The following is a 26,130-nucleotide window of genomic DNA, read 5'->3' on the forward strand; positions in this document are numbered from 1 at the left end:
CCTTTTTATAGGAGCGATAGAGTCTAATGTTGATCGTAGTGAGCCTGCAGCACTATCAACAAGATTATCAATTTCAGAGGGACTAAAGTCGTTATAGGATTCTGTTAAATTCAGACATGGCATTGAATTAAACACTGAAGGAATCTCCTCCTTAAATTTAACTACAGCACTGTCAGATAGACATCTGCTGTAGGAAGTTTTGCCTAATGGCTTATAATCTAATAGTATGAATTCAAAAGTTATCAAATAATGGTCAGATAGGAAAGGATTATGTGGGAAGACTATTAAATGTTCAATATCAATGCCATATGATAGAACAAGGTCAAGAGTGTGATTAAAACAATGAGTTGGTTTATTTACACTGACAGAAGCCAATTGAGTCTATTAATGATATAAATGCGTTACTAAGGCTGTCATTGTTAACATCCACATGAATATTAAAATCACCTACAATAATTACTTTATCTGATTTAAGGACTAAACTTGATAAAAACTCTGAGAATTCAGATATAAAATCAGAGTACGGTCCAGGAGCGCGGTACACTATAACAAATAGAACTGGCTGCAGTGTTTTCCAGTTTGGGTGAGTAAGACTAAGAACAAGGCTTTCAAATGAATTATAATTTAGTTTAGGTTTAGGGTCCATTAAAACGCTCGAATCATATATGGCTGCTACTCCACCTCCTCGGCCAGTGCCTCGAGGAATGTTAGTATTAATATGACTGGGGGGGTGGATTCATTTAGGCTAACATACTCCTCGTGGGACAACCAGGTCTCAGTAAGACAAAGTAAATCAATATCATAATCTGATATTAATTCATTCACTAAAACAGCTTTAGAGGACAGAGACCTGATATTTAACAGTCCACATTTCATTCTCTTATTTTGTGCTACTGAGGAGTTAGTTTTAATTTTTATTAGATTTTTATGTTGAACTCCTCTTGTTTTTATTTCTTTAAATAATTTAGGTGGTCGGGGGTTTTGGGTTGGTGACTGTTCTAAAGAAAGCGCAGAGAAGTGTGTAAGACAGCAGCTCTGCTTCCTGGTCCCAACTCTCGACTGTCAGGTTTTAGAAATAAATTTCGCCATATTTCTAGATAAGAGAGCCGCTCCATCCAAAGTGGGATGGATGCCGTCTCTCCTAATCAGACCAGGTTTTCCCCAAAAAGGCTTCCAGTTATCAATGAAGCCCACATCGTTTGCTGGACACCACCTCGACAGCCAGCGGTGGAATGACGACATGCGGCTATACATGTCATCACTGGTCACATTGGGGAGGGGTCCAGAGAAAACTATTCAATTCCTCCCGTTGTGGAGCCCTTGCAATCTAAATCTCAAGACATACTCCATTCTCTCTGCTTGCTGGTGATGAACAGTTAATTGACTCTGTGATCACTGTGGGTTGAACTGGGATTTTTCACCATCACTGGGGGAAAGCTCAACTCGACCGTGCCATGCTCCACTCTGCCTCAGACAAGGCAAAAGCAACCCCTGCCATACCATGCCCAGTGCCTCCACCTGCACAACCTGTTGATGCCTTGGTATGACTGGGGGGAAAACCCAATGTTCCAGTCTACTCCATCAAGATCCTGGTCCTTGGTCTATAAAGGCAGATCCAGTGGACATCGTCCACCTTGCTACAACGGAGGTTCTCCAGACGTCAAACAGGTTTACTGTCCTTGACATGTCCCAATTCCCACCCTTGGCTGAGTGCTACCGCCCCTCATGTTCACCACATCTCTTCCACTTTCAAGGCCACATCAGGTTGCCACACAAACCCTGCAAGCACCAGCTCAGCCTCTGCCCTCATTGAGGAAACCAAGGCCCAGCCTGTCAGCTGGGATCCATCAACCATGGTTTTGGTTCAACTTGTAGAGCGCAACATGGATCAGCCCCCTCCCTATCATAGTAAACCTACCCTAGAGTCCAGGTATCTCTCATAAACTCATTCACAATCATTCTGTTGCATCTAAAGTCTTAACTCATATTCAATTCAATTCAATTCAATTTTATTTGTATAGCGCCAATTCATAACAGAAGTTATCTCAGGACACTTTTCAAATAGAGCAGGTCTAGACCGAACTCTTTAACATTAATTACAGAGACCCAACAGTACCACCATGAGCAAGCACTTGGCGACAAGGGCAAGGAAAAACTGCCTGTTAAAAGGCAGAAACCTAGGACAGATCCTCCGGCTCTAGGTGGGTGGTCGTCTGTCTCGACCAGTTGGGGTGAGAGAGAGAGAGAGAGAGAGAGAGAGAGAGAGAGAGAGAGAGAGCGACAGACAGACAGACAGGTGCACAGCAACAACAGTATTGGCAATGGCAGTCAAGCAGGACCATGGCAGGAGGCTCCACCAGGATCCATGAGAACCTGCAAGACGAGAAAGCACAAGAACTCCGGGGAAGAAGTGGAGTTAGTAACATGCATTAAAGGGACATGAATGAGTGCAGAAAGAGAGAGATATTGGCTCTAACAATCTCAAACAGCAGTGGGAAACACTTAAAAATGGCTTTTAAAAACCTCACTGACAGCATCCTGTATTCTAGAAAATAAATGTCTTGTCTCTGGTCTGCTGCCATCTCCTCGAATTGGCGATACCAAGTTCAGCTGTGTCTGCCACCCTATAAATCTGGCTCAAAGGCTACTGTTGATACTTCCTCTTTGTAAGCAATTTTAATGTATTTCTGACCTAACTTATTTAATTGTGACGCTGTTTCTCTCAACAGAGAAAGCACAGCTCCTACACATGATCAGTCAAAAGGTCATCACTGTCCATTTCTATTCCACCAGACATCCCCTCCTGGCCAGAACTTTCTTATCAATTGCAAACTTGTGTAATCACTGTTTCTTAGTCTCGTAGACACCATCCTTGGAGGAACTCCAGGAAAAAGCAGTCCAAGGGGGAGGAGGAGGAGGAGGGGAGGAGCTCTGGCTATATTTATAAAATATGAAATAGTGGTGATGTACTAATATAGGCTACTCTCTAGGTATGTTAATAGAGAGGAAATTGTCTTGTGATTTAAACATTGATTGGCTTTTCTGACTCCTCTGATTATTTCAGAGTCTGCTGCTGTTTTTTTTCTTTATTGACAAATTGTTACAATAACAGAACACATACAAAAAAAACTAAAATTAAAAAAAATAATTAAAATTAAAATATTATAACTGCCTGGGGAGAGCATAATATTCTCACAGTTTTACAGATTGGTATATCTATCAGTTATTAATCCAGTCCACTATCATCATTTAGAGCTTTGTATAGGGTCCATTTTTCCCATTTTTGGTCCAGTTGTGCTTCCTGTAGCCAAATGTGTGTCAATTTTTCCATTAAAAAGATTTCTTCCACAATTGTTACCCATTGGTCTTTCGTTGGTGGTGTTTCCTTTCCCCAGTTCCTAGTGATGGCTTTCTTGCCCGCCACCAGCAGTATTTTGATCAAGTATCCATCACAGTTGATAACAATCTCTTGTGAGAATTTGCATAAATAAAGCACTAAACAGGTCTTAGGCACTCTATATCCTAATATTTGCTGTAGCTCCCTACATATCATTTCCCAAAAATACAATTATTTTTTGACAATTCCAAAAAATGTGAGAGTGGTCTACATTAAAAGATCCACATCCTCGCCAGCATTTCTGACGGCTGCGCAGCTGCTTACTTTTCATTTTCTGTGTAATAAAAAAACTGGTCAGATTCTTCCATGGAAATTCTCTCCAAAATCGTGAATTAGTGGATGAGTGATGTATCTTACACATTTTATGCCACTCCTCATCTGGAATTTCCACATTAAGCTCTTCCTCCCATTTCACCTTAATGTATTTAGTCGAATGTTTGTTGTTAGTATTCAATCCTTGATATAATGATGAGATTATTCTTATGTTAGTTTCCTGATATGCTTTAACTATGATTCAGATGACATCATTCACTTCTCTGGAAGAATCCGATTTGATCTCATTTTTATAGTAGTCCCTTACTTGAAAGTATCTAAAGATTTCGTGTGCATCTAATTCATATCTTCCTCTGAGATTTTCAAAAATCATCAGCTCCCCTTTGTTTTCTAACACACACCAAGCAGTTATTCCCTAGAAATACTCCATCAGTTTTGGAAGACCCATACCACCTCTTTCTAAAGAGTTTAGAAAAGAGTTTTATACCTGACTCTTGGTCCCCCCCCCCAACAAATCTAGAGATCATTCTATCCCATCCTATGAATTGGCCTCGGGGGACATCTATTGGCAGGGATTGGAACATGTATAAAAATCTGGGTAGTATTCAGTTTAACTATGTCAATTCTTGAGTTTAAGTCCAGTGGTAATTGTTATATCTTTCTGTATTTCTTGTTTTAGATTTTTATAATTTGCACTATACAGCTCAGATAGGTTTTTAGTGATCATAACGCCCAAATATTTAATTGTTTTTTAAGTTCCAATTCAATTTGTATGATTCCTGGATCTCTCTCGATGGGTTATAGTTGAGTGCTAAAATCTAAGTTTTAGATACATTGATTTTATATCCTGACAGATGTCCATACAGTTCTAGTAACTTCATCAGATTAGGGAGCGTTATGTTTGGTTCCTCGAGGAAAGCTATTATGTCATCAGCAGAAAGCCCAATTTTATGTTCTACACCCTTGATTGTGACACCTTTTAATTTCCTTAGTTTGTCTAACTGCTTGAGCCAAAGGTTCCATAAAGATCGCGAGGAGAATTGGTGACAAACAACATCCTTATCTGGTCGATCTTTTATTTTTTCGGTCAAATTTCCATTAATGTTTATTCTAGCTGAAGGTTTTTGATACAGTGTTTTAATCAGTTGTACAGATTTTTTATTGAATCAAAATCGTTCTAGCACTTGATAGAGAAATTTCCAATTAACACAGTCAAATGCCTTTTCTGCATCGATACTAACCAGTAGAGTACTTTGTTTCCTTTTTTGTGATTGGCCAATTATTTGTAAAATTCTTTGAATACTGTCTTGTGTTTGGTGACCTGGTATGAACCCTGTTTGGTCTTCATCTATTAATTCTGCTATAAATTTATTTATTCTTTTGGAGATGATGGATGTATGTATTTTATAATCTATATTTATTATTGAGATCGGTCTATAACTTTCACATCTGTCTTTATCTTTGCCTGGTTTTAAAATGACTGAAATAATTGCTTCTGCCCACGTTAATGGTATTTTATTTTCTTTAAGTGTGCAGTTAAAAGAGGCCTGGAGTGCTGGCAACAACTCTTCCTTAAAAACCTTGTACCATTCTGTAGGGTAACCATCACTCCCTGGAGATTTATTATTTTTAAGCGAATTTATCGCTTGAATAATCTCTTCTCTTGTAATGTCTGCTGTTTAATAACATTAAACAGGGATTTAAAGAAGTGTTTACTGCTTTCTGGGGGTGCATAAACATTCATCAACGTAACAGGTTCATTTTCTAGTTTTCCCTTCACTAGCACATATCTTCCCTCTTTATCTTTGATTTCCTTTTCACAAATAAATATAGTTGAATTTGGGATCAATGTCATAACCCCCCTCCTACGTCCTTGTTTATATGTACTATAATATGAGTTCCTAAATCAAATTTTTTTTTTAATTTTTCATGTTCTGTCTGGGACAGGTGAGTTTCCTGTATAAACATAACTCTGTCATACTCCTCCAACTCGGCTATGCAAGCCTGTGCCCCAGTTAGGCTAGTTTTCTGTTCCTGAAGTTCTTTGTGATTTTCTGTAAGCTTTCGCTCTATGTCTTGTCTTAAGGTCACAATTTCTTGTTTCATCTCACCTTTGAGTTCGTCTTTGAATGTTGTCAGCTCGTTTTGGAGTTCCTGCTTGAGGTCCTGTATATCGCTACTGATGCCGGCAAGTCCAGCTTTCAGTACTTCGGCGTGGTCCATTTTCTCCGTTGCGTCACTCTCTAGTTCACTTTCGTCGGAGACCTCTTGTAGACCTTTCTCAAGTTTTCTTTGGGTCTTTAGTGTTTCTCTGGCTTCGGTTACCACTCATCTCAAAGTTTATGTCAGTTGTATGTCGAGTTGCTCAAATGGAGTGGTTTTATTTCTACCGACTAGGGGGAGCTGGAAGCTATGCTGCTAACCCGTCCGCCATCTTGTTCGGAAGTCCCGTCTGTTGCTGTTTTAATCTATCACAGCTAATCACTAAGTCGACTAGACTTAATCTACAAAATCCTCTGAACTCAACACTGGTTGATTTGAACCTGTCCTATAGGAGTGATACAAGTGTTTCTGCTGGTGTATTTGATCACTTTCTGGTGGCCTCCGACGCTCTCTGATCCGGTGCCGACTGTCCATGAACCAGAAGGTGGTCCTATGCTGCCGTCCACTGTTATTGACACTTCAACTGACATGAGCAGGGCACACACTTTTACCTTCTGTGAAAATATCAGATTTTCACACAGTCAGAGTGTTGTGCTGTCAGACCATCTTTACAGCACTGGCAGTGTTTTGTTTCTATCAATCAAATGCTTTTGTTTGAAAGAAATGTCTTTGTGTCCGCAGAGAGAGGAAGAGGAGTCATGTTTCTGTGGAGGAGCAGCTGTCCTGCTGTTCTTTGTGTCAGGACATCCTGAAGGATCCAGTCTCTACCAGCTGTGGACACTGGTTCTGCAGACAGTGCATCACCTCATACTGGGACCAGTCTGCTTCATCAGGAGACTCCTCCTGTCCCCAGTGTGGAGAAAGATCTGGAACAAGAGCTGGACTGCAGACAGCTAGTCAGCCCAGCACTGTACAAAGTAAGACTGAACATCTGTCTGCTGATGTCTGAAAACTGTATTTTGCTTCTGTTGTAACAATAACATATGGTTCATCGCGGTATTTTAAAGTTTTGCTGCATCTAAAAAAATCTCCCTCCTTCCATTCACCAAACACTATTTATAATTTAGACCTGTTTTATTGTCTTACAGTGGACCTTGGTCTGCAGGAGGTTTTAGATGAACACAAGATCAGTCTGAGGAGGAAATGTGAACATGTGACTGAACCAGGAAGCAGAACCCCTCTAAATAGGATCTACACTGAGCTCTACATCACAGAGGGACAGAGTGAAGAGGTTAATACCCAACATGAGGTGAGGCAGCTTGAGACAGCTTCCAAGAAGATCCTCCATGAGACTCCAATCAAGTGCCACGAGATCTTTAAAGCCTCACCTGACCAACAGAGACACATCAGAGTGGTTCTGACGAACGGCGTCGCTGGCGTTGGAAAAACCTTCTCAGTGCAGAAGTTTACTCTGGACTGGGCTGAGGGCTTGAACAACAAAGATGTCAGTCTGGTGATTCTGCTTTCATTCAGGGAGCTGAACCTGATCAAATATGAGCAGTACAGTCTTCTCAGGCTGCTCCATGTTTTCCATCCAACATTACAGAAGGCCACAGCAGAGCAGCTCGCTGTCTGTAAACTTTTGTTGATCTTTGATGGCCTGGATGAAAGCAGACTTTCACTGGATTTCCACAACAATGAGGTTGTGTCTGACGTCACACAGAAGTCTTCAGTCAACGTGCTGTTGACAAACCTCATCAAGGGGCATCTGCTTCCCTCGGCTCTCGTCTGGATAACTTCCAGACCTGCAGCAGCCAATCAGATCCCTCCTGAATGTGTCGACAGGTTAACAGAAGTACGAGGCTTCACTGACGCCCAGAAGGAGGAGTACTTTAGGAGGAGAGTAAGTGATGAAGATCTGTCCAACAGAATCATCTCACACATCAAGACCTCCAGGAGCCTCCACATCATGTGTCTAATCCCAGTCTTCTGCTGGATCACTGCTACAGTTCTGGACCACATGTTGACTACAGACCAGAGAGGAGAGCTGCCCAAGACCCTGACTGACATGTACTCACACTTCCTGCTGGTTCAGACAAAGAGGAAGAAGCAGAAGTATGATGAGGGACATAAGAAGAGTCCACAGGGGCTGACAAAGGCTGACAGGGAAGTTCTCCTGAAGCTGGGGAGGCTGGCGTTTGAACAACTGGAGAAAGGAAACATCATGTTCTACCAAGAAGACCTGGAGCAGTGTGGTCTTGATGTCACAGAGGCCTCGGTGTACTCAGGAGTTTGTACAGAGATCTTCAAAAGAGAGAGTGTGATCTTCCAGAAAACAGTCTACTGCTTCGTTCATCTGAGCATTCAGGAGTTTCTGGCTGCAGTCTACATGTTCCACTGTTACACCAACAGGATCACCAAAGCACTGGAGGGTTTCCTTGGGAAATACTGGGACAATGAAGACAGTGATTCATCCCTGGATGATGATGATGATGATGTTGATGACATCAGTGATGATGAATGTTATAAGGATGTTGATGAAGACTGCGTTAATGACAATTACTCAACCCTGGATGTCTTCCTGAGATGTGCCATGGAGAAATCTCTCAAAAGTAAAAATGGCCACCTGGACCTGTTTGTCCGCTTCCTTCATGGCCTCTCTCTGGAGTCCAACCAGAGACTCTTAGGAGGCCTGTTGGGTCAGACAGACAACAGTCCAGAAACCATCCAGAGAGCCATCAACAACCTGAAGGAAATGAACACCCACAAAATCTCTCCTGACAGAAGCATCAACATCTTCCACTGTCTGATGGAGATGAATGACCACTCAGTCCATCAGGAGATCCAAGAGCTCCTGAAGTCAGAGAACAGATCAGAGAAGGAACTCTCTGTGATCCACTGCTCTGCTCTGGCCTACATGCTGCAGATGTCAGAGGAGGTTCTGGATGAGTTGGACCTGAAGAAGTACAGAACGTCAGTGGAGGGACGACAGAGACTGATTCCAGCAGTGAGGAACTGCAGAAAGGGTCGGTGAGTGCAGATATGATTGATATCATTGACTGATATCATTATTCAACATTACTGTCACTATGTCACAGTTTTTTGAAGCAGGTATCAGGGAGCACAATCCAACCCAATATGTGACTTAGGGCTGCTCGATTATGGAAAAAATCATAATCACGATCATTTGGGTCAAAATTGAAATCACGATTATATATAATATAATATTAATTATTTTTTTAAACTTCAGAAACATGCTGCATTTAATGGAAACTGGCTTGAATCGACTCAATGATCCAGAGACATTGGAGTACTTGTTATTAGGAATATTATACGACCAAACACCACTTTTAACCATAAAAACAGCAAAGGTATGACATAGTGTGTAGTTGTAAATTTACAATGGGAAGTTTGTTTGTTTTTTTTCTTTGACGGTTTATTCCCTGAGTTTCAGTCACTTTTTTTTTGTTGGTAATTTAAGTTTTTTGCACATATGATAGACACAGGTGAAGTCGTTACTCTGACCCTGCCCCTCATTCTGTTCCCTTACTGCCCTCTCCTGCCCACATTTGCACCACAACAGACAGGCATGATAGTAGACCAATGTATAAACAGAGCTTGTGACTGGAAGTCCATTAGTTCAATCCCCAGACCGAAATCATTATAATTACATTCAAGGTAAAGTTATTCTTCTCGTCAGATGAATTTGATATGATTTTTCCTCTCAGTGCTACCTTGGTGGTTCCCTGGAGTAAAGTCAGTGAAATCCAGAGAGTTGTTAACTCCCTTTGAGGCAGTTCCTGCTGTGGTTTCAGTGTTATTGTTTTGGAGTGTTACGATTTATTAGTGCGTGAACTCGAGGGTAGAGCACAGGTCTTTATTTCATGGTGTAATAAACCAAGGACATTAAGTTTTTCGTAGATGGAATGAATACACTGACCTCACTGTTGTTGGTGGAAAGATTGTCTGTCCTGTGGATGAGTCAGCTTTCTTCCAATTGACAGTTGACGTGTTAATAAATGAAGCCAGGCTGAGTATTTGTAATCCGCTTGAGGAATAGCAAAGTGGTGCCCTGTTCGGGTTATTACTGTGAATTCTAATTATTGTTTAATCTTGAATTCAATTCAATTATATTTGTATAGCGCCAATTCATAACAAAAGTTATCTCAGGACACTTTTCAAATAGAGCAGGTCTAGACCAAACAGTACAACCATGAGCAAGCAAGCACTTGGCGACAAGGGCAAGGAAAAACTGCCTGTTAAAAGGCAGAAACCTAGGACAGATCCTTCGGCTCTAGGTGGGTGGTCGTCTGTCTCGACCAGTGAGTGAGTGAGTGAGTGATTCACAGCAACGGCAATAACTCGGGGGAAGAAGTGAAGTTAGTAACATGCATTAATGGAACATGAATGAGTGCAGAAAGTGAGGGAGGGGAAGAGAGGAGCTCAGTGCACCATGGGAAATCCCCCGATAGTCTAGGCCTATAGCAGCATAACTAAGGGATAGTTAAGGACTCACCTGATCCAGCCCTAACTATAAGCTTTATCAAAGAGGAATGTCTTAAGCCTACTCTTGAATGTGGTGAGGGTGTCTGCCTCCCGAACCACAACTGGAAGCTGGTTCCACAGGAGAGGAGCTTGGTAACTGAAGGCTCTGGCTCCTGTTCTACTTTTAGAGACTATAGGAACCACAAGTAGCCCAGCATTCAGAGAACGTAGTGTTCTAGAGGGGTAATAGGGTACTATGAGCTCTTTAAGATATGAAGGGGCCTGACCATGAAGAGCTTTATAGGTGAGGAGGAGGATTTTAAATTCTATTCTACATTTTACAGGGAGCCAGTGCAGAGAAGCTAGTACAGGAGAGATGTGATCTCTTTTCCTAGTTCCTGTCAGTACTCGTGCTGCAGCGAATGCTTCCGTGTCTAGTAGTGCGCTGCCATGTTGAATCTCTCTCTGTCTTGCATTCTTTCAGAGGAAGCATGTGTGAACTCTTGAGTTGGATTTGACAAAATACAACAAATGATACTTGACTTTGAAAAATATTGGCATGAATTTAGTGACACGAGTTGTCATTTTTGTTGATATAGAGAGTGTATTGTTTAAATCAAGGATCATATCTTTGATGTGACAGTATTATTATTTTATCATCATTTGTAAATAGTAATGTGTTCAATCATCCTCAAAGCTTTGTTAACTTTGATCTTGCATTATATTTGTTACTTCAGACTTTCTGGCTGTGGACTCTCAGACACTCACTGTGAACTCCTGGCCTCGGCTCTGAAGTCCAACCCCTCTCATCTGAGAGAGCTGGATCTAGGTGGAAACTATCTGCATTACTCAGGAGTGAAGCTGCTGTCTGCTGGGTTGAAGAGTCTACATTGTAGGCTGGAGACTCTGAGGTCAATATGTCTTTCACGATGATTTCGTCATAATTCTTTATTATGAGTATATAGCTGTGACCACTTCCTTTTTTGGTATTTATCCTCCAATTTCAGGCTTGAGAGATGTGAACTGCCAGAGAGCTGCTGTATTTTTTTGGCCTCAGCTCTGAAGTCCAACCCCTTCCATCTGAAAGAGCTGGATCTAAGTGAAAACCAGCTGCAGGACTCAGGAGTGAATCTGCTGTCTGCCGAACTAGGGAGTTCAGACTCCGAGCTGGAGACTCTGAGGTCAAAGGGCATTATTGACTTCTAAATACTGTGACATTTCAGAACATGTATTCAACAAAGGAAAAATGATCAGTTATGGGTGTACAGTTGCATAATTTGGTTTGTAGGAGTAGGGATGTTGGAAAATTTTGAAAACTTGATGGTACTCGTTTTTCTACAGTACCATAGGTGCAGAGGATGCAATTCTTCTAGACCTGACGGTGCAGCATATATGCTTACAAATACTCTAGTTGGCTATAAAATTCCACAGGAAGAAGAAACGTACTACGGGTGATTTACTCGCAAAACTTTGTGTGAGGCTGCACACTCACCACACTACTGCAATCAGTTCTCAGAATACTGTTCATTGAGGTAACTCTGGTAAAAGCTGCAGTGAAGAAACAAACTCTGCTGGATACTTTAAAAATGGAAATTCTCTCTAGAAAAGATAAAAAAGAGATTACAGAGAGAGTTTGTTAGTTGTCTGTTTATTTGTTATTTAGTATAACTAGTGCAGTGCCCGTAGGAGGTATGTATTGCTATAGAAAAGTGTGAGGTTAAGTAGCTTTTTCATGGATGGCCAAATGAGGTTGTGTTCGAAGGTGGGACGTCAGGGACATTTAGGACATATTATTTAGGAGAGAGAGAGAGAGAGATCCAGATCCAGATCCAGATCCAGATCCAGATCCAGCATCCGGCGAAAAACTCACGGAGTGTTAAAACATTCTTCGTCTTGCGAGTGAGGGAGTCAGTTTACTGCTGGTGATTATTATGTACTAATTGTGTAATTTAGAGTGAAAAACGTAATTTCGTCACTTTCCAGGATGTTTGGTGGGTCAGGATCTCAATCACTACACATTATAACAGCATCCATATGATTATAAAGTGTCCGCGGGTTTAGATTGACAACTGGGAAACACCTTCAACACGGGCTCTGCAGTGATTGGCTCTGGTGCACACGTGGCTACGGTGGCTATGGTTGACAATGCTAGCGGAATTCGGAAATCATTTATGAAATAATTTATTAACGGTATCTTTATAGTCCAAACAAAGCTGACGTTGCACACCCTTAAACCACACAGCAGCCATGTTGAAACTCTCAGGTCAGTCTGATCCTGATCTGCAGAGATATTTGAGCCACACACAGACAGACAGAGATTTCTTGCTTTATGGATAGATATGTAGATATAATGGGCTATATTCATATTAATATATTATATATATTTTTTAAAGATTAAGGAACACTTTGGTTGTAGGGTTTTCTTTTCTTCCTGCAATGCAGAGCTATTCACCTATATTATTAAGGAAAATATAAGTATTTGATCAGGACTCTATCAGCAGATTGCACAATAAGATCGGGGGCAAAAGAAGAGAGTTCCCAGTTCTTGGGATTGACTAATATATTTCTGGTATCGTGACATCCCTACGTGGTGTAAGTGAGTGAGTTGGGTTAAGTTGACCTGGAACTGGAATTGTTCCCAAACAACTTTGCACTCGCCATAGTGTGACTGACTCCCACACCAATCAGCTTGTTGTGCTAATCCTAGCACGTTCATGTAGAAGAATTTATGTTTGTAAATGTTGGTTCTGCATTATTATCAATCAACATTCTGTGTAGTCTGTGTGGACTGTGTGCGCTGAACTGTGACCCTCGTACTGTGACAGTTCAGCTTAAATACACAAGCTACAAACATACAGCTCTACTAGGAATGTTTTCTTTTATAATCATATACTGTGTTCAATATTCAGATTGAGGAACTGCAGGTTGTCAGAGATCAGCTGTGATTATCTGCTCTCAGCTCTGAAGTCCAACCCCTCCCATCTGAGAGAGCTGGACCTGAGTGACAACAACCTGCAGGATTCAGGAGTGAAGCTCCTGTCGGCTGGACTGAATAATCCAAACTATAGACTAGAGACTCTGAGGTCAGATGGAAGTTAATGAGCTATTTTGTTGTTGTTTACATTTCAATTATTGTGACATTTTTGTTGTCTGTCAGATTGAGACTGACATTATGCTAGTGCCAAGTAATAAAATAATCGAGACATTCTGTTAATAAAAGGTATACACTTTAATTGGTAGTTTTAATAGTAGTGTTGAATTGCAGATCTAAGACCTGAAAATATGTAACTGGATTATGAGCAGATTTTAATGTACATGCTGTGTTTGTTTTTAAGATTGAGTCGCTGCAGTTTGTCAGAGATCAGCTGTGATTATCTGGTCTCAGCTCTGAAGTCCAACCCCTCCCATCTGAGAGAGCTGGACCTGAGTGACAACAAGCTGAAGGATTCAGGAGTGAAGCTGCTGTGTGCTGGACTGGAGAGTCCACACTGTAGACTGGAGACTCTGAGGTAGAAGACCCTCCCCCAATATGAAACTTAGCTTACACGTCAACATTGGTTTGTATGTTAACCTTCCTCTTCCTCTAGGCTGTCAAGTTGTCTGGTCTCACATGAAGGCTCTGCTGCACTGGTCTCAGCTCTGAAGTCCAACCCCTCCCATCTGAGAGAGCTCGACCTGAGTGCCAACAACCTGCAGGATTCAGGAGTGAAGCTGCTGTGTGGTTTTGTGGAGAGTCCACACTATAGACTGGAGACTCTGAGGTTAGACACCATTTTCACAAATGAAAATACTCACTACCAGTCACAACTGGTCAGTAATTGTGATTCACACTGGTTAACTTAATTGCAAAGCCTGTTCTCTAATTATAAAATCCATTGAATTATGACATATCCATACTTAAAGTAACTACTAACCAAAGTAGACAACATGTCAATCCACTACAATATAACCCCCCTAATAAATGACAAATTAAGACAACCATCACCCAAACATCTGCAGGCTTTTAGTTTTATCAAATAGTATTGTGTTTATACACACTTTTAATGAGGGGTTAGAATTAAGTGTTACTCAAAAGACATTTACTAGCCAAGGCATTAATAAAGTGCACCACCAACGCTACCTGTTATATTCTTTATTCAGATTGAGTCGCTGCAGGTTGTCAGAGATCAGCTGTGATTATCTGGTCTCAGCTCTGAAGTCCAACCCCTCCCATCTGAGAGAGCTGGACCTGAGTTACAACGGGCTGCAGGATTCAGGAGTGAAGCTGCTGTGTGGTTTTCTGGAGAGTCCACACTGTAGACTGGAGACTCTGAGGTCAGACACCATTTTGATGAATGATAATCTTCACTAACATTCATTTCTACAGGTTCAGTAAACATGCTATCAGTCACAACATTGTGGTTCACGCTGATTAACTTAATGGCAAAGCCTGTTCTCTATATCGACTGTAAAGCCCATAATTTTAAGGCCAACCAACTCACAAACATCCACAGGCTTGTAGATTTATCAAATAGTATTAAGTGTTTATACACACTTTTAATGACGGGTTAGAATTAAGTGTTACTCAAAAGACATTTAGTAGCCAAGGCATTAATAAAGTGCACCACTATCGCTAACTCTTTTATTCTTTATTCAGATTGAGTCGCTGCAGTTTGTCAGAGATCAGCTGTGATTATCTGGTCTCAGCTCTGAAGTCCAACCCCTCCCATCTGAGAGAGCTGGACCTGAGGAACAACAACCTGCAGGATTCAGGAGTGAAGCTGCTGTCTGCTGGGAGTCCAAAGTTTAGACTGGAAACTCTGAGGTCAGTAGATGGGTTTGGGTGATCAATTAATCTGTCGTAGTCTGCAGCAAAACTACATGAACAGTTTTCAGATTGCTGTGAACCAGGGTTCCTCCAGTACTTTTGTTGTTTCTTTTTGTTGTTGTTTCAAACATGTCTGAAGATCCTCCGCAGCTTCACTGGTCTACTGCTTCGATGTCCTCACAACAGGTTTACAGAGCTTTAATTTCTGCCTGTATGTAGGACTCAGGTGGACAGTGACATGGTCAGAGAGGCCCAGTGCGCCTCGGGGAAGCTAGTACAAGAGAGATGTGATCTCTTTTCCGAGTTCCTGTAAGTACTTGTGCTGCAGCGTTCTGAATTAATTGGAGAGTTTTATTGGACTTATTGGGTCAGCCTGATAATTCAATAAAATTTTATTTGCATAGCGCCAATTCATAACAGAAGTTATCTCAGGACACTTTTCAAATAGAGTAGGTCTAGACCGAACTCCTTTATAACATTATTTACAGAGACCCAACAGTACCACCATGAGCAAGACCTTGGAGACAAGGGCAAGGAAACACTGCCTGTTAAAAGGCAGAAACCTAGGACAGATCCTTCGGCTCTAGGTGGGTGGTCGTCTGTCTCGACCAGTTGGGGGGGGGAGAGAGAGAGAGAGAGAGAGAGAGAGAGAGAGAGAGATCCACAAGAACCTGCAAGACGAGAAAGCACAAGAACTCCGGGGAAGAAGTGAAGTTAGTAACATGCATTAATGGGACATGAATGAGTGCAGAAAGAGAGAGGAAGAGAGGAGCTCAGTGCACCATTCTGTACTAAATTTTACAGGGAGCCAATGTAGAGAAGCTAGTACAGGAGAGATGTGATCTTTTTTCTAGTTCCTGTCAGTACTCGTGCTGCAGCGATCTGAATTAATTGGAGCGCGTTAATGGACTTATTGGGGCAACCTGATAATAAAGAGTTGCAGTAATCCAGCCTTGAGTTAATAAATGCATGGATTAGTTTTTCTGCATCTGTCTGTGATAGTATGTGTCTAATTTTTTTAATATTACGTAAATGAAAGAAGGCAGTCCTAGAGGTCTGCTTCATGTGGGAGTTAAAAGACAAATCCTGATCAAAGATAACTCCAAGATTCCTGACAGTGGTGCTAGAGGCCAAGTTAATGCCATCTAGAGTAACTATATCTTTAGACAGTGAGTCTCTAAGGTTTTTGGGGCCAAGAACAAGAATTTCGTTTTTTTCTGAGCTTAACATCAGAAAATTGCAGCTCATCCAGGATTTTATGTCCTTAAGACATGTTTGTAATTTAGATAATTGATTAATTTCATCGGGCTTGATCGATAGATATAACTGCGTATCATCTGCATAACAGTGAAAGTTAATGGAGTGATTCCTAATAATGTTGCCTAAAGGGAGCATATATAAAGTAAATAGTATTGGTCCAAGTACAGAACCTTGTGGAACTCCATGACTAACTGTAGTATTTATTGAAGATTCATCGTTAACATGTACAAACTGTGAACGATCTGATAAATATGACTTAAACCAGCTTAGTGCAGTTCCTTTAATGCCAATTTGATGCTCAAGTCTCTGTAAAAGAATATTATGGTCAATGGTGTCAAATGCAGCACTAAGATCTAATAATACAAGTACAGAGACAAGTCCATTGTCAGAAGCAATCAGAAGGTCATTATTAACTTTAATCAGAGCTGTCTCTGTGCTGTGATGAACTCTAAATCCTGACTGAAAATCCTCAAATAAACTATTGTTATGTAGAAAGTCACACAACTCTTTGGCGACTACTTTCTCCAGAATCTTAGAGAGGAAGGGGAGGTTAGAAATCGGTCTATAGTTGGCTAAAACCCCTGGGTCAAGAGTGGGCTTTTGAAGAAGGGGTTTAATTACAGCTACTTTAAAGGACTGTGGTACATATCCTGATAATAAAGAAAGATTAATCATATCCAGTAAAGAAGTGCCAATTAAGGGAACAACTTCTTTAAGCAGCCTAGTTGGGATCGGGTCTAATAGACAGGTTGATGGCTTCGATGAAGAAATGATTGAAGTTAACTGATGAAGATCGATAGCAGAAAAACAGTCTAAATATATATCTAAGTTTACATTAGCAAAAGTCCCTGAACTTGGAGAGCCACTGATAACTGTTGATGGCAGTTGGTGATTCATTTTCTCTCTAATAGTAATAATTTTATTATAGAAGAAGCTCATGAAGTCATTTACTTAAGTGTATGGGGATATGTGGCTCAATAGAGCTGTGACTCTCTGTCAGCCTGGCTACAGTGCTGAAGAGGAACCTAGGGTTATTAGGGACCGAGCCAGTATGAACTGGAAGGTCCATATTGTTTTTCCTATGTTTATTATTATTATTTCTAGTAAACTTCAACTGCGTTTTCCAGCCCCGTGCATTGACGAACTCTCAATTTTATTTGGCAGATTTGTCAAGCCTCATTAAACTTAGAGATTCCATGCGTCACATGCAGATCAGCCAGTAGGTAGGCCACTAGGTGGCGCTGTTTCGGCCGATTTTGAAAGGCTAATAACTCCCGCATAGTTTGTCTCACATTCAAAAACCTTATATCCACGCGTTCGGTGAATGGAGCTGAACCTCCCCATATAGGCCACGCCCACTTCCGCCTAGATTTTTTTTTTTCTAGAGCGCAAAATGTCCATAAATCACTTTTTGGTGTTCATCCTACACACTTTGTCCGATTCGCACGAAATTTTGCACATAGCATCTGTGGACCGTCCTGACAACAAAAGTAATTTGAAGAATTTTGATATTTTAAAAAATAAGGAAGTTATAAAATTAGCACTTCCTGTTGATTTTTCGTCAAAAAAGGAAGTGGGGTATTTCTCCACGTTGGTATGTCTGATTTACACCAACCTTGGGTCCATAGTTCCCCATGTCTTCCTTAGGCATCGTGCACAATTTCAGGTCATCACCACAAGGTGGCGCTCTTTAAAATGAAGGAGTTTATAGCTCTACAACGGTATGTGTGATTAAGATGAAACTTGGTACGCTGCTTCCCCATGGCTCCCTGAGGCTCCCCTAAAAAGGAAAAAAAATCACGCCACTAGGTGGCACTCTGGTGGCAGGGTAAATCACTGTGCGGATACTGTCATAGTTATGAATATGAAATTCACAGAGCACGTGTAGAGTGGTGCCTGAAGCTAACATACCAAAAATCGGGTTTCTCGTGCTTGTAGCGCCCCCTACAGAATAAAAATACATCAGCCCCGGCGCCACGTTTTACCGACATGTACGAAACTCAATAGGCATGTATAATGTGCCGGGGCGTACAAAAAAGCCTCTTGGACCCATACCTCAAATCCCACAGGAAGTCGGCTATTTTCATTTAAAATTTGCACTTTTGGCGGCCATTTTGTGGTCATTTTGACCTTTTGGGCTTCTTTGTGAACTAACTGATCCTAGGGAATTTATCGGATCTGCTTCAAAATTGGTCAGTACAGTCAAAACATGGTGCTGAATGAACGCATTATATTTGGTGACTGTACGTTGAAGGGCGTGTCCGTGGCGTGCCCTCAAAGTTGGCCATTTAGAACAAATGTCACACTGTGATGTCATTTTTGCATTTCAGGGCTTCTATTTGAATAATGCCCTCCTACAGCTTCTATCGGATCTTCTTCAAAATTGGGCAGTCCAGTCACAACATGGTGCTGAATGAACGCATTATATTTTGTGACTGTACGTTGAAGGGCGTGTCTGTGGTGTGCCCTCAAAGTTGGCCATTTTGAACAAATGTCACACTGTGATGTCATTTTGGCCTTTCAGGGCTTCTATTTGAATGATCTGCTCCTACACGTTCTAACGGATCTTCTTCAAAATTGGGCAGTACAGTCACAACATGGTGCTGAATGAACGCATTTCATTTTGTGACTGTACGTTGAAGGGCGTGTCCGTGGCCTGCCGTCAAAGTTGGCCATTTTGAAGCCCGTGGTCCTGTATTTGAACAAACAAACTCCTTGAGAATTGATCAGATCTGCTTCAAAACTTGACAGTACTCTTGAATAATCTTGCTGATTACAAGTTGTGCTATTTATGACTGTACGTTGAAGGGCGTGTCCCAGGTGTCTCGTCAAAGTTGGACATTTTGAATTCTGTGGTCTTTTTTTTCAAAGTGATGAAACACAAACACCCCTCCACTCCCACTAGCCACATCTACAAACCATATTTCCTAGGTAGTATTGTTCGTGGAGCATAGTGGGAAACCGCTATAATTGGACAGTCTTATAAAAACAAAGTGTACATGAAGAATTGAGCTATTTGTGACTGTACGTCAAACCGCGTGCCACTGACCCCTTGTCGAATTCAGACCATTTTCCATGAAACGGTACTCGTAACTTCAGTGTGCAATGTCCAATTTCCAATAAACTTCATATATTCTGTAACAGTCTCGCCCTGAACGCGTCCTCATAACATCAGCCTACGTATTACTGTCCCGCCATGAACTTGTCTACGTGACAAGATTCAGATAAAGTGAAAGCACAGCATACTGGCAACAGGAAGGAAGCGCTGCGTGGCGATACGGAGCTGATTTGGAGCAGTTTTACGTGACGTATTCGCGTTGCCGTCCGCGCTTGTTACGACGGCACGTGGCGGGGCCTCGGCGAACCCCTACCGCACGTGACGCGTTTGCGGCGTGCCCCGACGAGCGCCGGGTGCGAGGTCCCGCCCAACGCTGCTTGCAGCTTTAATTCTTATTTTTTTCTATTAGTGCTGAGTAATATGCTCCTCTGGCATTATGGAGGGCCTTTCTATAAGTTTTAAGATTATCTTGCCAAATTGAGCGATATTCTGATAATTTGGAAGAGCGCCATTTCCTTTCAGATTTTCTAGCTATTTGTTTTAACTGGCGGGTTTGGTGGTTGTACCACGGTGCTAGTCTCCTATGTTTTAATAATTTCCTTTTTATAGGAGCAATAGAGTCTAATGTTGATCGTAGTGAGCCTGTAGCACTATCAACAAGATTATCAATTTCAGAGGGACTAAAGTTGTTATAGGACTCTGTTAAATTCAGACATGGCATTGAATTAAACACTGAAGGAATCTCCTCCTTAAATTTAGCTACAGCACTGTCAGATAGACATCTGCTGTAGGAAGTTTTGCCTAATGGCTTATAATCTAATAATATGAATTCAAAAGTTATTAAATAATGGTCAGATAGGAAAGGATTATGTGGGAAGACTATTAAATGTTCAATATCAATGCCAAATGATAAAACAAGGTCAAGAGTGTGATTAAAACAATGAGTTGGTTTATTTACACTCTGACAGAAGCCAATTGAGTCTATTAAGGATTTAATGCATTACTAAGGCTGTCATTGTTAACATCCACATGAATATTAAAATCACCTACAATAATTACTTTATCTGATTTAAGGACTAAACTTGATAAAAACTCTGAGAATTCAGATATAAAATCAGAGTACGGTCCAGGAGCGCGGTACACTATAACAAATAGAACTGGCTGCAGTGTTTTCCAGTTTGGGTGAGAAAGACTAAGAACAAGGCTTTCAAATGAATTATAATTTAGTTTAGGTTTAGGGTCCATTAAAACGCTCAAATCATGTATGGCTGCTACTCCACCTCCTCGGCCTGTGCCTCGAGGAATGTGAGTATTAATATGACTGGGGGGGGGTGGATTCATTTAGGCTAACATACTCCTCGTGGGACAACCAGGTCTCAGTTAGACAAAGTAAATCAATATCATAATCTGATATTAATTCATTCACTAAAACAGCTTTAGAGGACAGAGACCTGATATTTAACAGCCCACATTTCATTCTCTTATTTTGTGCTACTGAGGAGTTAGTTTTAATTTTTATTAGATTTTTATGTTGAACTCCTCTTGTTTTTATTTCTTTAAATAATTTAGGTGGTCGGGGGACAGACACAGTCTCTATGGGGTTTTGGGTGGGTGACTGTTCTAAAGAAAGCGCAGAGGAGTGTGTAAGACAGCAGCTCTGCTTCCTGGTCCTAACTCTGGACTGTTAGGTTTTAGAGATAAACTTCACCATATTTCTAGATAAGAGAGCCGCTCCATCCAAAGTGGGATGGATGCCGTCTCTCCTAATCAGACCAGGTTTTCCCCAAAAAGGCTTCCTGTTATCAATGAAGCCCACATCGTTTGCTGGACACCACCTCGACAGCCAGCGGTGGAATGACGACATGCGGCTATACATGTCATCACTGGTCACATTGGGGAGGGGTCCAGAGAAAACTACGGAGTCCGACATAGTTTTAGCATAATTACACACCGACTCCACATTAATCTTAGTGACCTCCGATTGGCGTAAACGGGTGTCATTACCGCCGACGTGGATAACAATCTTACTGTATTTACGTTTACCTTTAGCCAGCAGTTTTAAATTTGATTCAGTGTCGCCCGCTCTGGCCCCAGGGATACATTTAACTATGGCCGCTGGCTTCACTAACTTCACGTTTCTGACTATGGAGCTGCCAATAACCAGAGTTGGTTCCTCAGCGGGTGTATCGCTGAGTGGGGACAATGTATTAGAAACATGAAGCGGTTGGTGGTGACCTGTGGGCTTCGGCGTTCTAGTCTTCCTTTGCTCAGTCACCCAGCCTCCCTGTCTTCCCGGCTGCTCGGGAACTATCGGAGAACTACCAGGGGAACTACCGGAGGAACTACCGGAGGAACTACCGGGGGAACTACCGGGGGAACTACCGGGGGAACTACCGGAGGAACTACCGGGGGATCTACAGATCTAGCAGAAGCAACCTTCGGTCGGACCGCACCGGCTACCGGGGGCTGGCTAACTATAGCGGCTAAAGATATCTCAGTGGTGCGGTACCGTTCCTCTAACTCACTAAGCCTCGCCTCCAGCGCAGTAAATAAACTACACTTAATACAGGTACCATTATCTTTAAAGGAGGCAGAGGAATAACTGAACATCTGACACACTGAGCAGGACAGAGGAGAGGGAGAGGGAGAAGCCATAGCTAACTGCTAATGCTAATGAAACTAGCGTGTATGAAAAACTTTGAAAGTAGTGAAAAGTCCCTAAAAGAGGGAGAAACTCCAAGTGTTTAAGTAGAACTAGTCTACGTTTAAATGTTAAGCGGGTAAATAACCGCTGTAACGAGTAAAACTAATGTATATTTAGCGTTCACTGACAGAGCTACAGCACCAAACAGTGTACACAGAGCAGGAAGTAAACCGGAAATGAGTCATCAGCTTACCGTAGCACGTCACAGCACCATGAGGTGAGTTTGAATTTGTCTCAAAAAAAAGGTCTAATTGTTTGTTGACAAACTCAGTAAATTCAGGATCGTTGAGTAATGAGAGTTGAAACCCCATCTTTTAAGAGAACTAGAAGACTCAGTGGAAGGGATTGGGATCAGAAGCCCTGAGTGGTCAGAAATAGTTCTTGCTAAATATTCACATGGGGGAATTGTATGAGCTTTAATTAAGGGAACCAGGAAGAGATCAATTCTTGAGTAGCTGTCGTGGATTGGGGAGTAAAAAGAATATTCCCAGGTTAGGTATATGTCTATATGTATATATGTCAGAGGCTAAAGTTTCAGAGCTCAGTTTTCAGTGCTTTTGCCGCTTGTGTTAGAGTTGTTTGCTTGGCTGAAGACCTGTCTAGGATAGGGTCGAGTACTAGATTGAAATCCCCCCCCCAATAAAAGTTTCACGGGGAGGGCTTGTTAGGTTGAAAAAAATGTTGTGGAAAAACTGGGGCTCATCATAATTGGGCGCATATATGTTTACTAGAGTGATGGATTGGGAGAGAATAGAGCCTTGAACAATAACCCATCGCCCTCCGATGTCTTTGTAGGTGGACATCAATCAGAAAGGGATTTTTTTTTTTATTAATTGATATGGCCAATCCTCTAGCTCGTGTGGTATAGGAAGGAAACAACACCTGGTTATAACCCCCTTGCTTTAACTTAACATGCTCTGTATCATTCAGGTGGGTTTCCTGCAGTACAGCTATATCAATCTGGTGCTGCTTCAAGTAATTTATGATACGCTTCCTTTTTATGCAGTATGATTAATCCTTCTTTATTATCAGGATATGTACCACAGTCCTTTAAAGTAGCTGTAATTAAACCCCTTCTTAAAAAGTCCACTCTTGACCCAGGGGTTTTAGCCAACTATAGACCGATTTCTAACCTCCCCTTCCTCTCTAAGATTCTGGAGAAAGTAGTCGCCAAAGAGTTGTGTGACTTTCTACATAACAATAGTTTATTTGAGGATTTTCAGTCAGGATTTAGAGTTCATCATAGCACAGAGACAGCTCTGGTTAAAGTTAATAATGACCTTCTGATTGCTTCTGACAATGGACTTGTCTCTGTACTTGTATTATTAGATCTTAGTGCTGCATTTGACACCATTGACCATGATATTCTTTTACAGAGACTTGAGCATCAAATTGGCATTAAAGGAACCAACTATAGACTCATTTCTAACCTCCCATTCCTCTCTAAAATTCTAGTGTATAGAATTGGTCCAAGTACAGAACCTTGTGGAACTCCATGACTAACTTTAGTGTTTATTGAAGATTCATCGTTAACATGTACAAACTGCGAACGATCTGATAAATATGACTTAAACCAGCTTAGTGCGGTTCCTTTAATGCCAATTTGATGCTCAAGTCTCTATTCGGTTCTATGTGCTGTTTTTAGCTCCATCCAAAGCATGAATGCAGCCAAATCTGTGAAGTTTCCCAAAGTATTCAAGTATTTCAGCCTTAACAAGGTGTTCATGCTATGAATACTAATACTACAGTGCGTCTCTATGTATTAGCTGTAAAGAAATTCCAATGGGCCCCAAAGGTTGTAAAATGTGTCCATGCAGCATTATTGAAGGTTACTGAGTCGTATTCTTACTATCAGAAAAGTCATATTTGCTTATTAAGCAGCACGTAATCATTCATTATTAGCAATATGCATATGATTGTGATTGATGTGTGTAAATGCAAACGTTATAAATGGGAGCTCCAACAGTGGTGGAAAGAAAGTACATTTACTCGAGTATTGAGGTACTTGTACTTTACTGGAGTTTAAATTTGAAATTACATTTTCTGTTACTTTAGAGGCAAATTGCACTTTTTACTCCTCTACAATGAATTCATACCTTTTGTAACCTTGAAAATTTAAATTAATAAAACAAAATATCAAAAAAATAATTTATGATATTAAAAGTAAAGATACAACTTTATTGATCTCCGGGGCAAAAGTGACCCATGAGTTCCCTAAAATGAGCTCCAGCTTTATCAGCTGCAACATTTGAGCTACAAACACATGAAGGCTTCAATAATATCAGAAGAATTCTTCTGAAATGGAGAATTCGGCATATTGAGTGCTTTTAAACACTTTTAGACTTTTAGTAACATTTTGAACCCAGCACTGATGTTCTCTGTTGTCCTGTGTAGGCTGTAGAAAGGAGGCAGCGGGGGCTTCTCACCAGGAGGGAGGAGACACCAGCACAAGGACCATCGTTTCCAACAGCGCTCAGATCGGTCAAACAATGAGTTCACGCTGACTATAAATGTCTGATTAAATATCAACACAAAATACGACAATACAGCCAACATTGTGACTGTTGTTGGATTCTTTATTTGAACTTCTTACTGTACAGATTTAATGTAAAAAGACATTTAGATGTAGTCAGGCAGACGATACTGAGACTGTACTTACTGCACTTTGTATTACATAAACAGATTTAAAGCCAGTCTGAGTGCAGGATCTGCTGTTTATGGGGCAGAGGTCAAATAATTGCTTATGATTTTTAAGCCATTAAAATTATTTAGAGAATATTTAATAAGCACATAACTGCTGTTCTACATCAAACACATTTGGACAGTCTGAAGCTGTTATTCTGTAGTTACTGCGGTCGGCCTCTGGGGGCAGCACAGTGCAATCTTCTGCCTCAGTTTCACTGATTATATCTGACTATTATATAATGTGGCTGTATCTCATTGCGCCGACTTGCACACTTCAAACACTTAGTTTTAAGTATATAGTGTAGTTAACACAAAAAGTCAGTACACTGAAAGTACCCGGATGACCCCCTAAAAACGGTCAAACAATTCAATTTGGAATGATGGACCCTACTCGCACTGAACGGACGCCATCTTGACTACAAAGCGGAAGGGGAGGGACCATTGGGACGAGCACGTTATAAATGTGAACTCTATCGTATAAATGTAAGTAACAGCGGTAATACGAAACGTTTTACTATCGTCTAATGCATTACTTACATGTCCTCACTGACTGAAGCCCGACATAATCATTTGGCGAGTTAATTAGCGTAACATTACATATAATGCTACCTCGCTACCCTAACCTGCGTTGGCGTCGGAGGCGACGTAGTTACCACATGCTGTGAACTGAGCGGTAAATGAACGGAAGTATGCGGAATGAGACACAGCCCCTGTACCTGATTACACCTTCAGGCTTTATTCTGCTGGAAACCTGGGTTAGTTTAAATGAAACACTTTTAACTTCTGTAATGTTTAATCTTTTCCTGCTTTAATAAAAGTGAAAAGTGTCATTGTGACAAACTGATGATCTTTCATTCTTTTAAATATACAAAACTGTAACTATAGTAACTGCTGCACCATCTGCTGCCTTTTAATACTGAAGGAGTAACATTTAATCACACACACACACACAGTAACTTATGTGTCTGTCTTTGATCTTCACTTCTGCATCGCCATTCGAACCCGGCTGTGGTAGATGAATGTTTTAGATGTAGATAATGTTCCATATCATTCAACAGGGGACCCCTGTTACTCTATACAGTCCAAGTGTCAACCAAAACTAAAACGAAAAGGATCTTACTGCTGACCACTTTATTACTCATTTTTTCCTGGTTGTTTTATTTTTCTAAAAATACTTATTATTCCCGTTGACTCCTTTTTGTGAATTTCCCCAGTGTGGGATCAATAAAGTCTCTTATCTTTTGGACAGGCCTTTATGGTAATACTATTTCAATTTTGATACTTGGGAACATCCACTGAAGGTGAGCCTATATATATATTTTACAAAAACTAAAAGAAATCCTGTATCCTTTCTTCAC

General features: G+C 41.1%; 1 protein-coding gene and 1 long non-coding RNA gene across 21 annotated transcripts in view; one reads left to right on the forward strand and one right to left on the reverse strand.

Moving 5' to 3' along the window:
• Window positions 1-25,612, forward strand: part of LOC127355196 (NACHT, LRR and PYD domains-containing protein 12-like) — a 33,193-nt gene extending 7,581 nt beyond the window's left edge. For 2 of the 20 annotated variants that reach the window (XM_051385798.1, XM_051385800.1), the window contains 11 exons: window positions 6,515-6,750; window positions 6,922-8,803; window positions 10,996-11,169; window positions 11,266-11,439; window positions 13,168-13,341; window positions 13,594-13,767; window positions 13,846-14,019; window positions 14,399-14,572; window positions 14,895-15,062; window positions 15,285-15,374; window positions 24,482-25,612. In XM_051385798.1, coding sequence (XP_051241758.1) covers window positions 6,515-6,750; window positions 6,922-8,803; window positions 10,996-11,169; window positions 11,266-11,439; window positions 13,168-13,341; window positions 13,594-13,767; window positions 13,846-14,019; window positions 14,399-14,572; window positions 14,895-15,062; window positions 15,285-15,374; window positions 24,482-24,488 — 3,427 coding nt within the window. In that variant the 3' untranslated portion in view covers window positions 24,489-25,612. The remainder of the gene's footprint in view (window positions 1-6,514; window positions 6,751-6,921; window positions 8,804-10,995; window positions 11,170-11,265; window positions 11,440-13,167; window positions 13,342-13,593; window positions 13,768-13,845; window positions 14,020-14,398; window positions 14,573-14,894; window positions 15,063-15,284; window positions 15,375-24,481) is intronic. The other 18 variants (XM_051385802.1, XM_051385806.1, XM_051385809.1 and 15 more) reach the window with 16 other exon arrangements.
• On the reverse strand, window positions 1,993-15,836 carry LOC127355249 (uncharacterized). The gene is made up of 2 exons (XR_007881704.1): window positions 15,737-15,836; window positions 1,993-2,373 (listed from the first exon to the last, which is right to left on the reverse strand). It is a non-coding gene; the product is annotated as an uncharacterized LOC127355249 (long non-coding RNA).
• Window positions 25,613-26,130: the final 518 nt, after the last annotated feature.

Source organism: Dicentrarchus labrax, unplaced genomic scaffold (genome assembly GCF_905237075.1).
Source record: "Dicentrarchus labrax unplaced genomic scaffold, dlabrax2021, whole genome shotgun sequence".
NCBI lineage: Eukaryota > Metazoa > Chordata > Actinopteri > Moronidae > Dicentrarchus > Dicentrarchus labrax.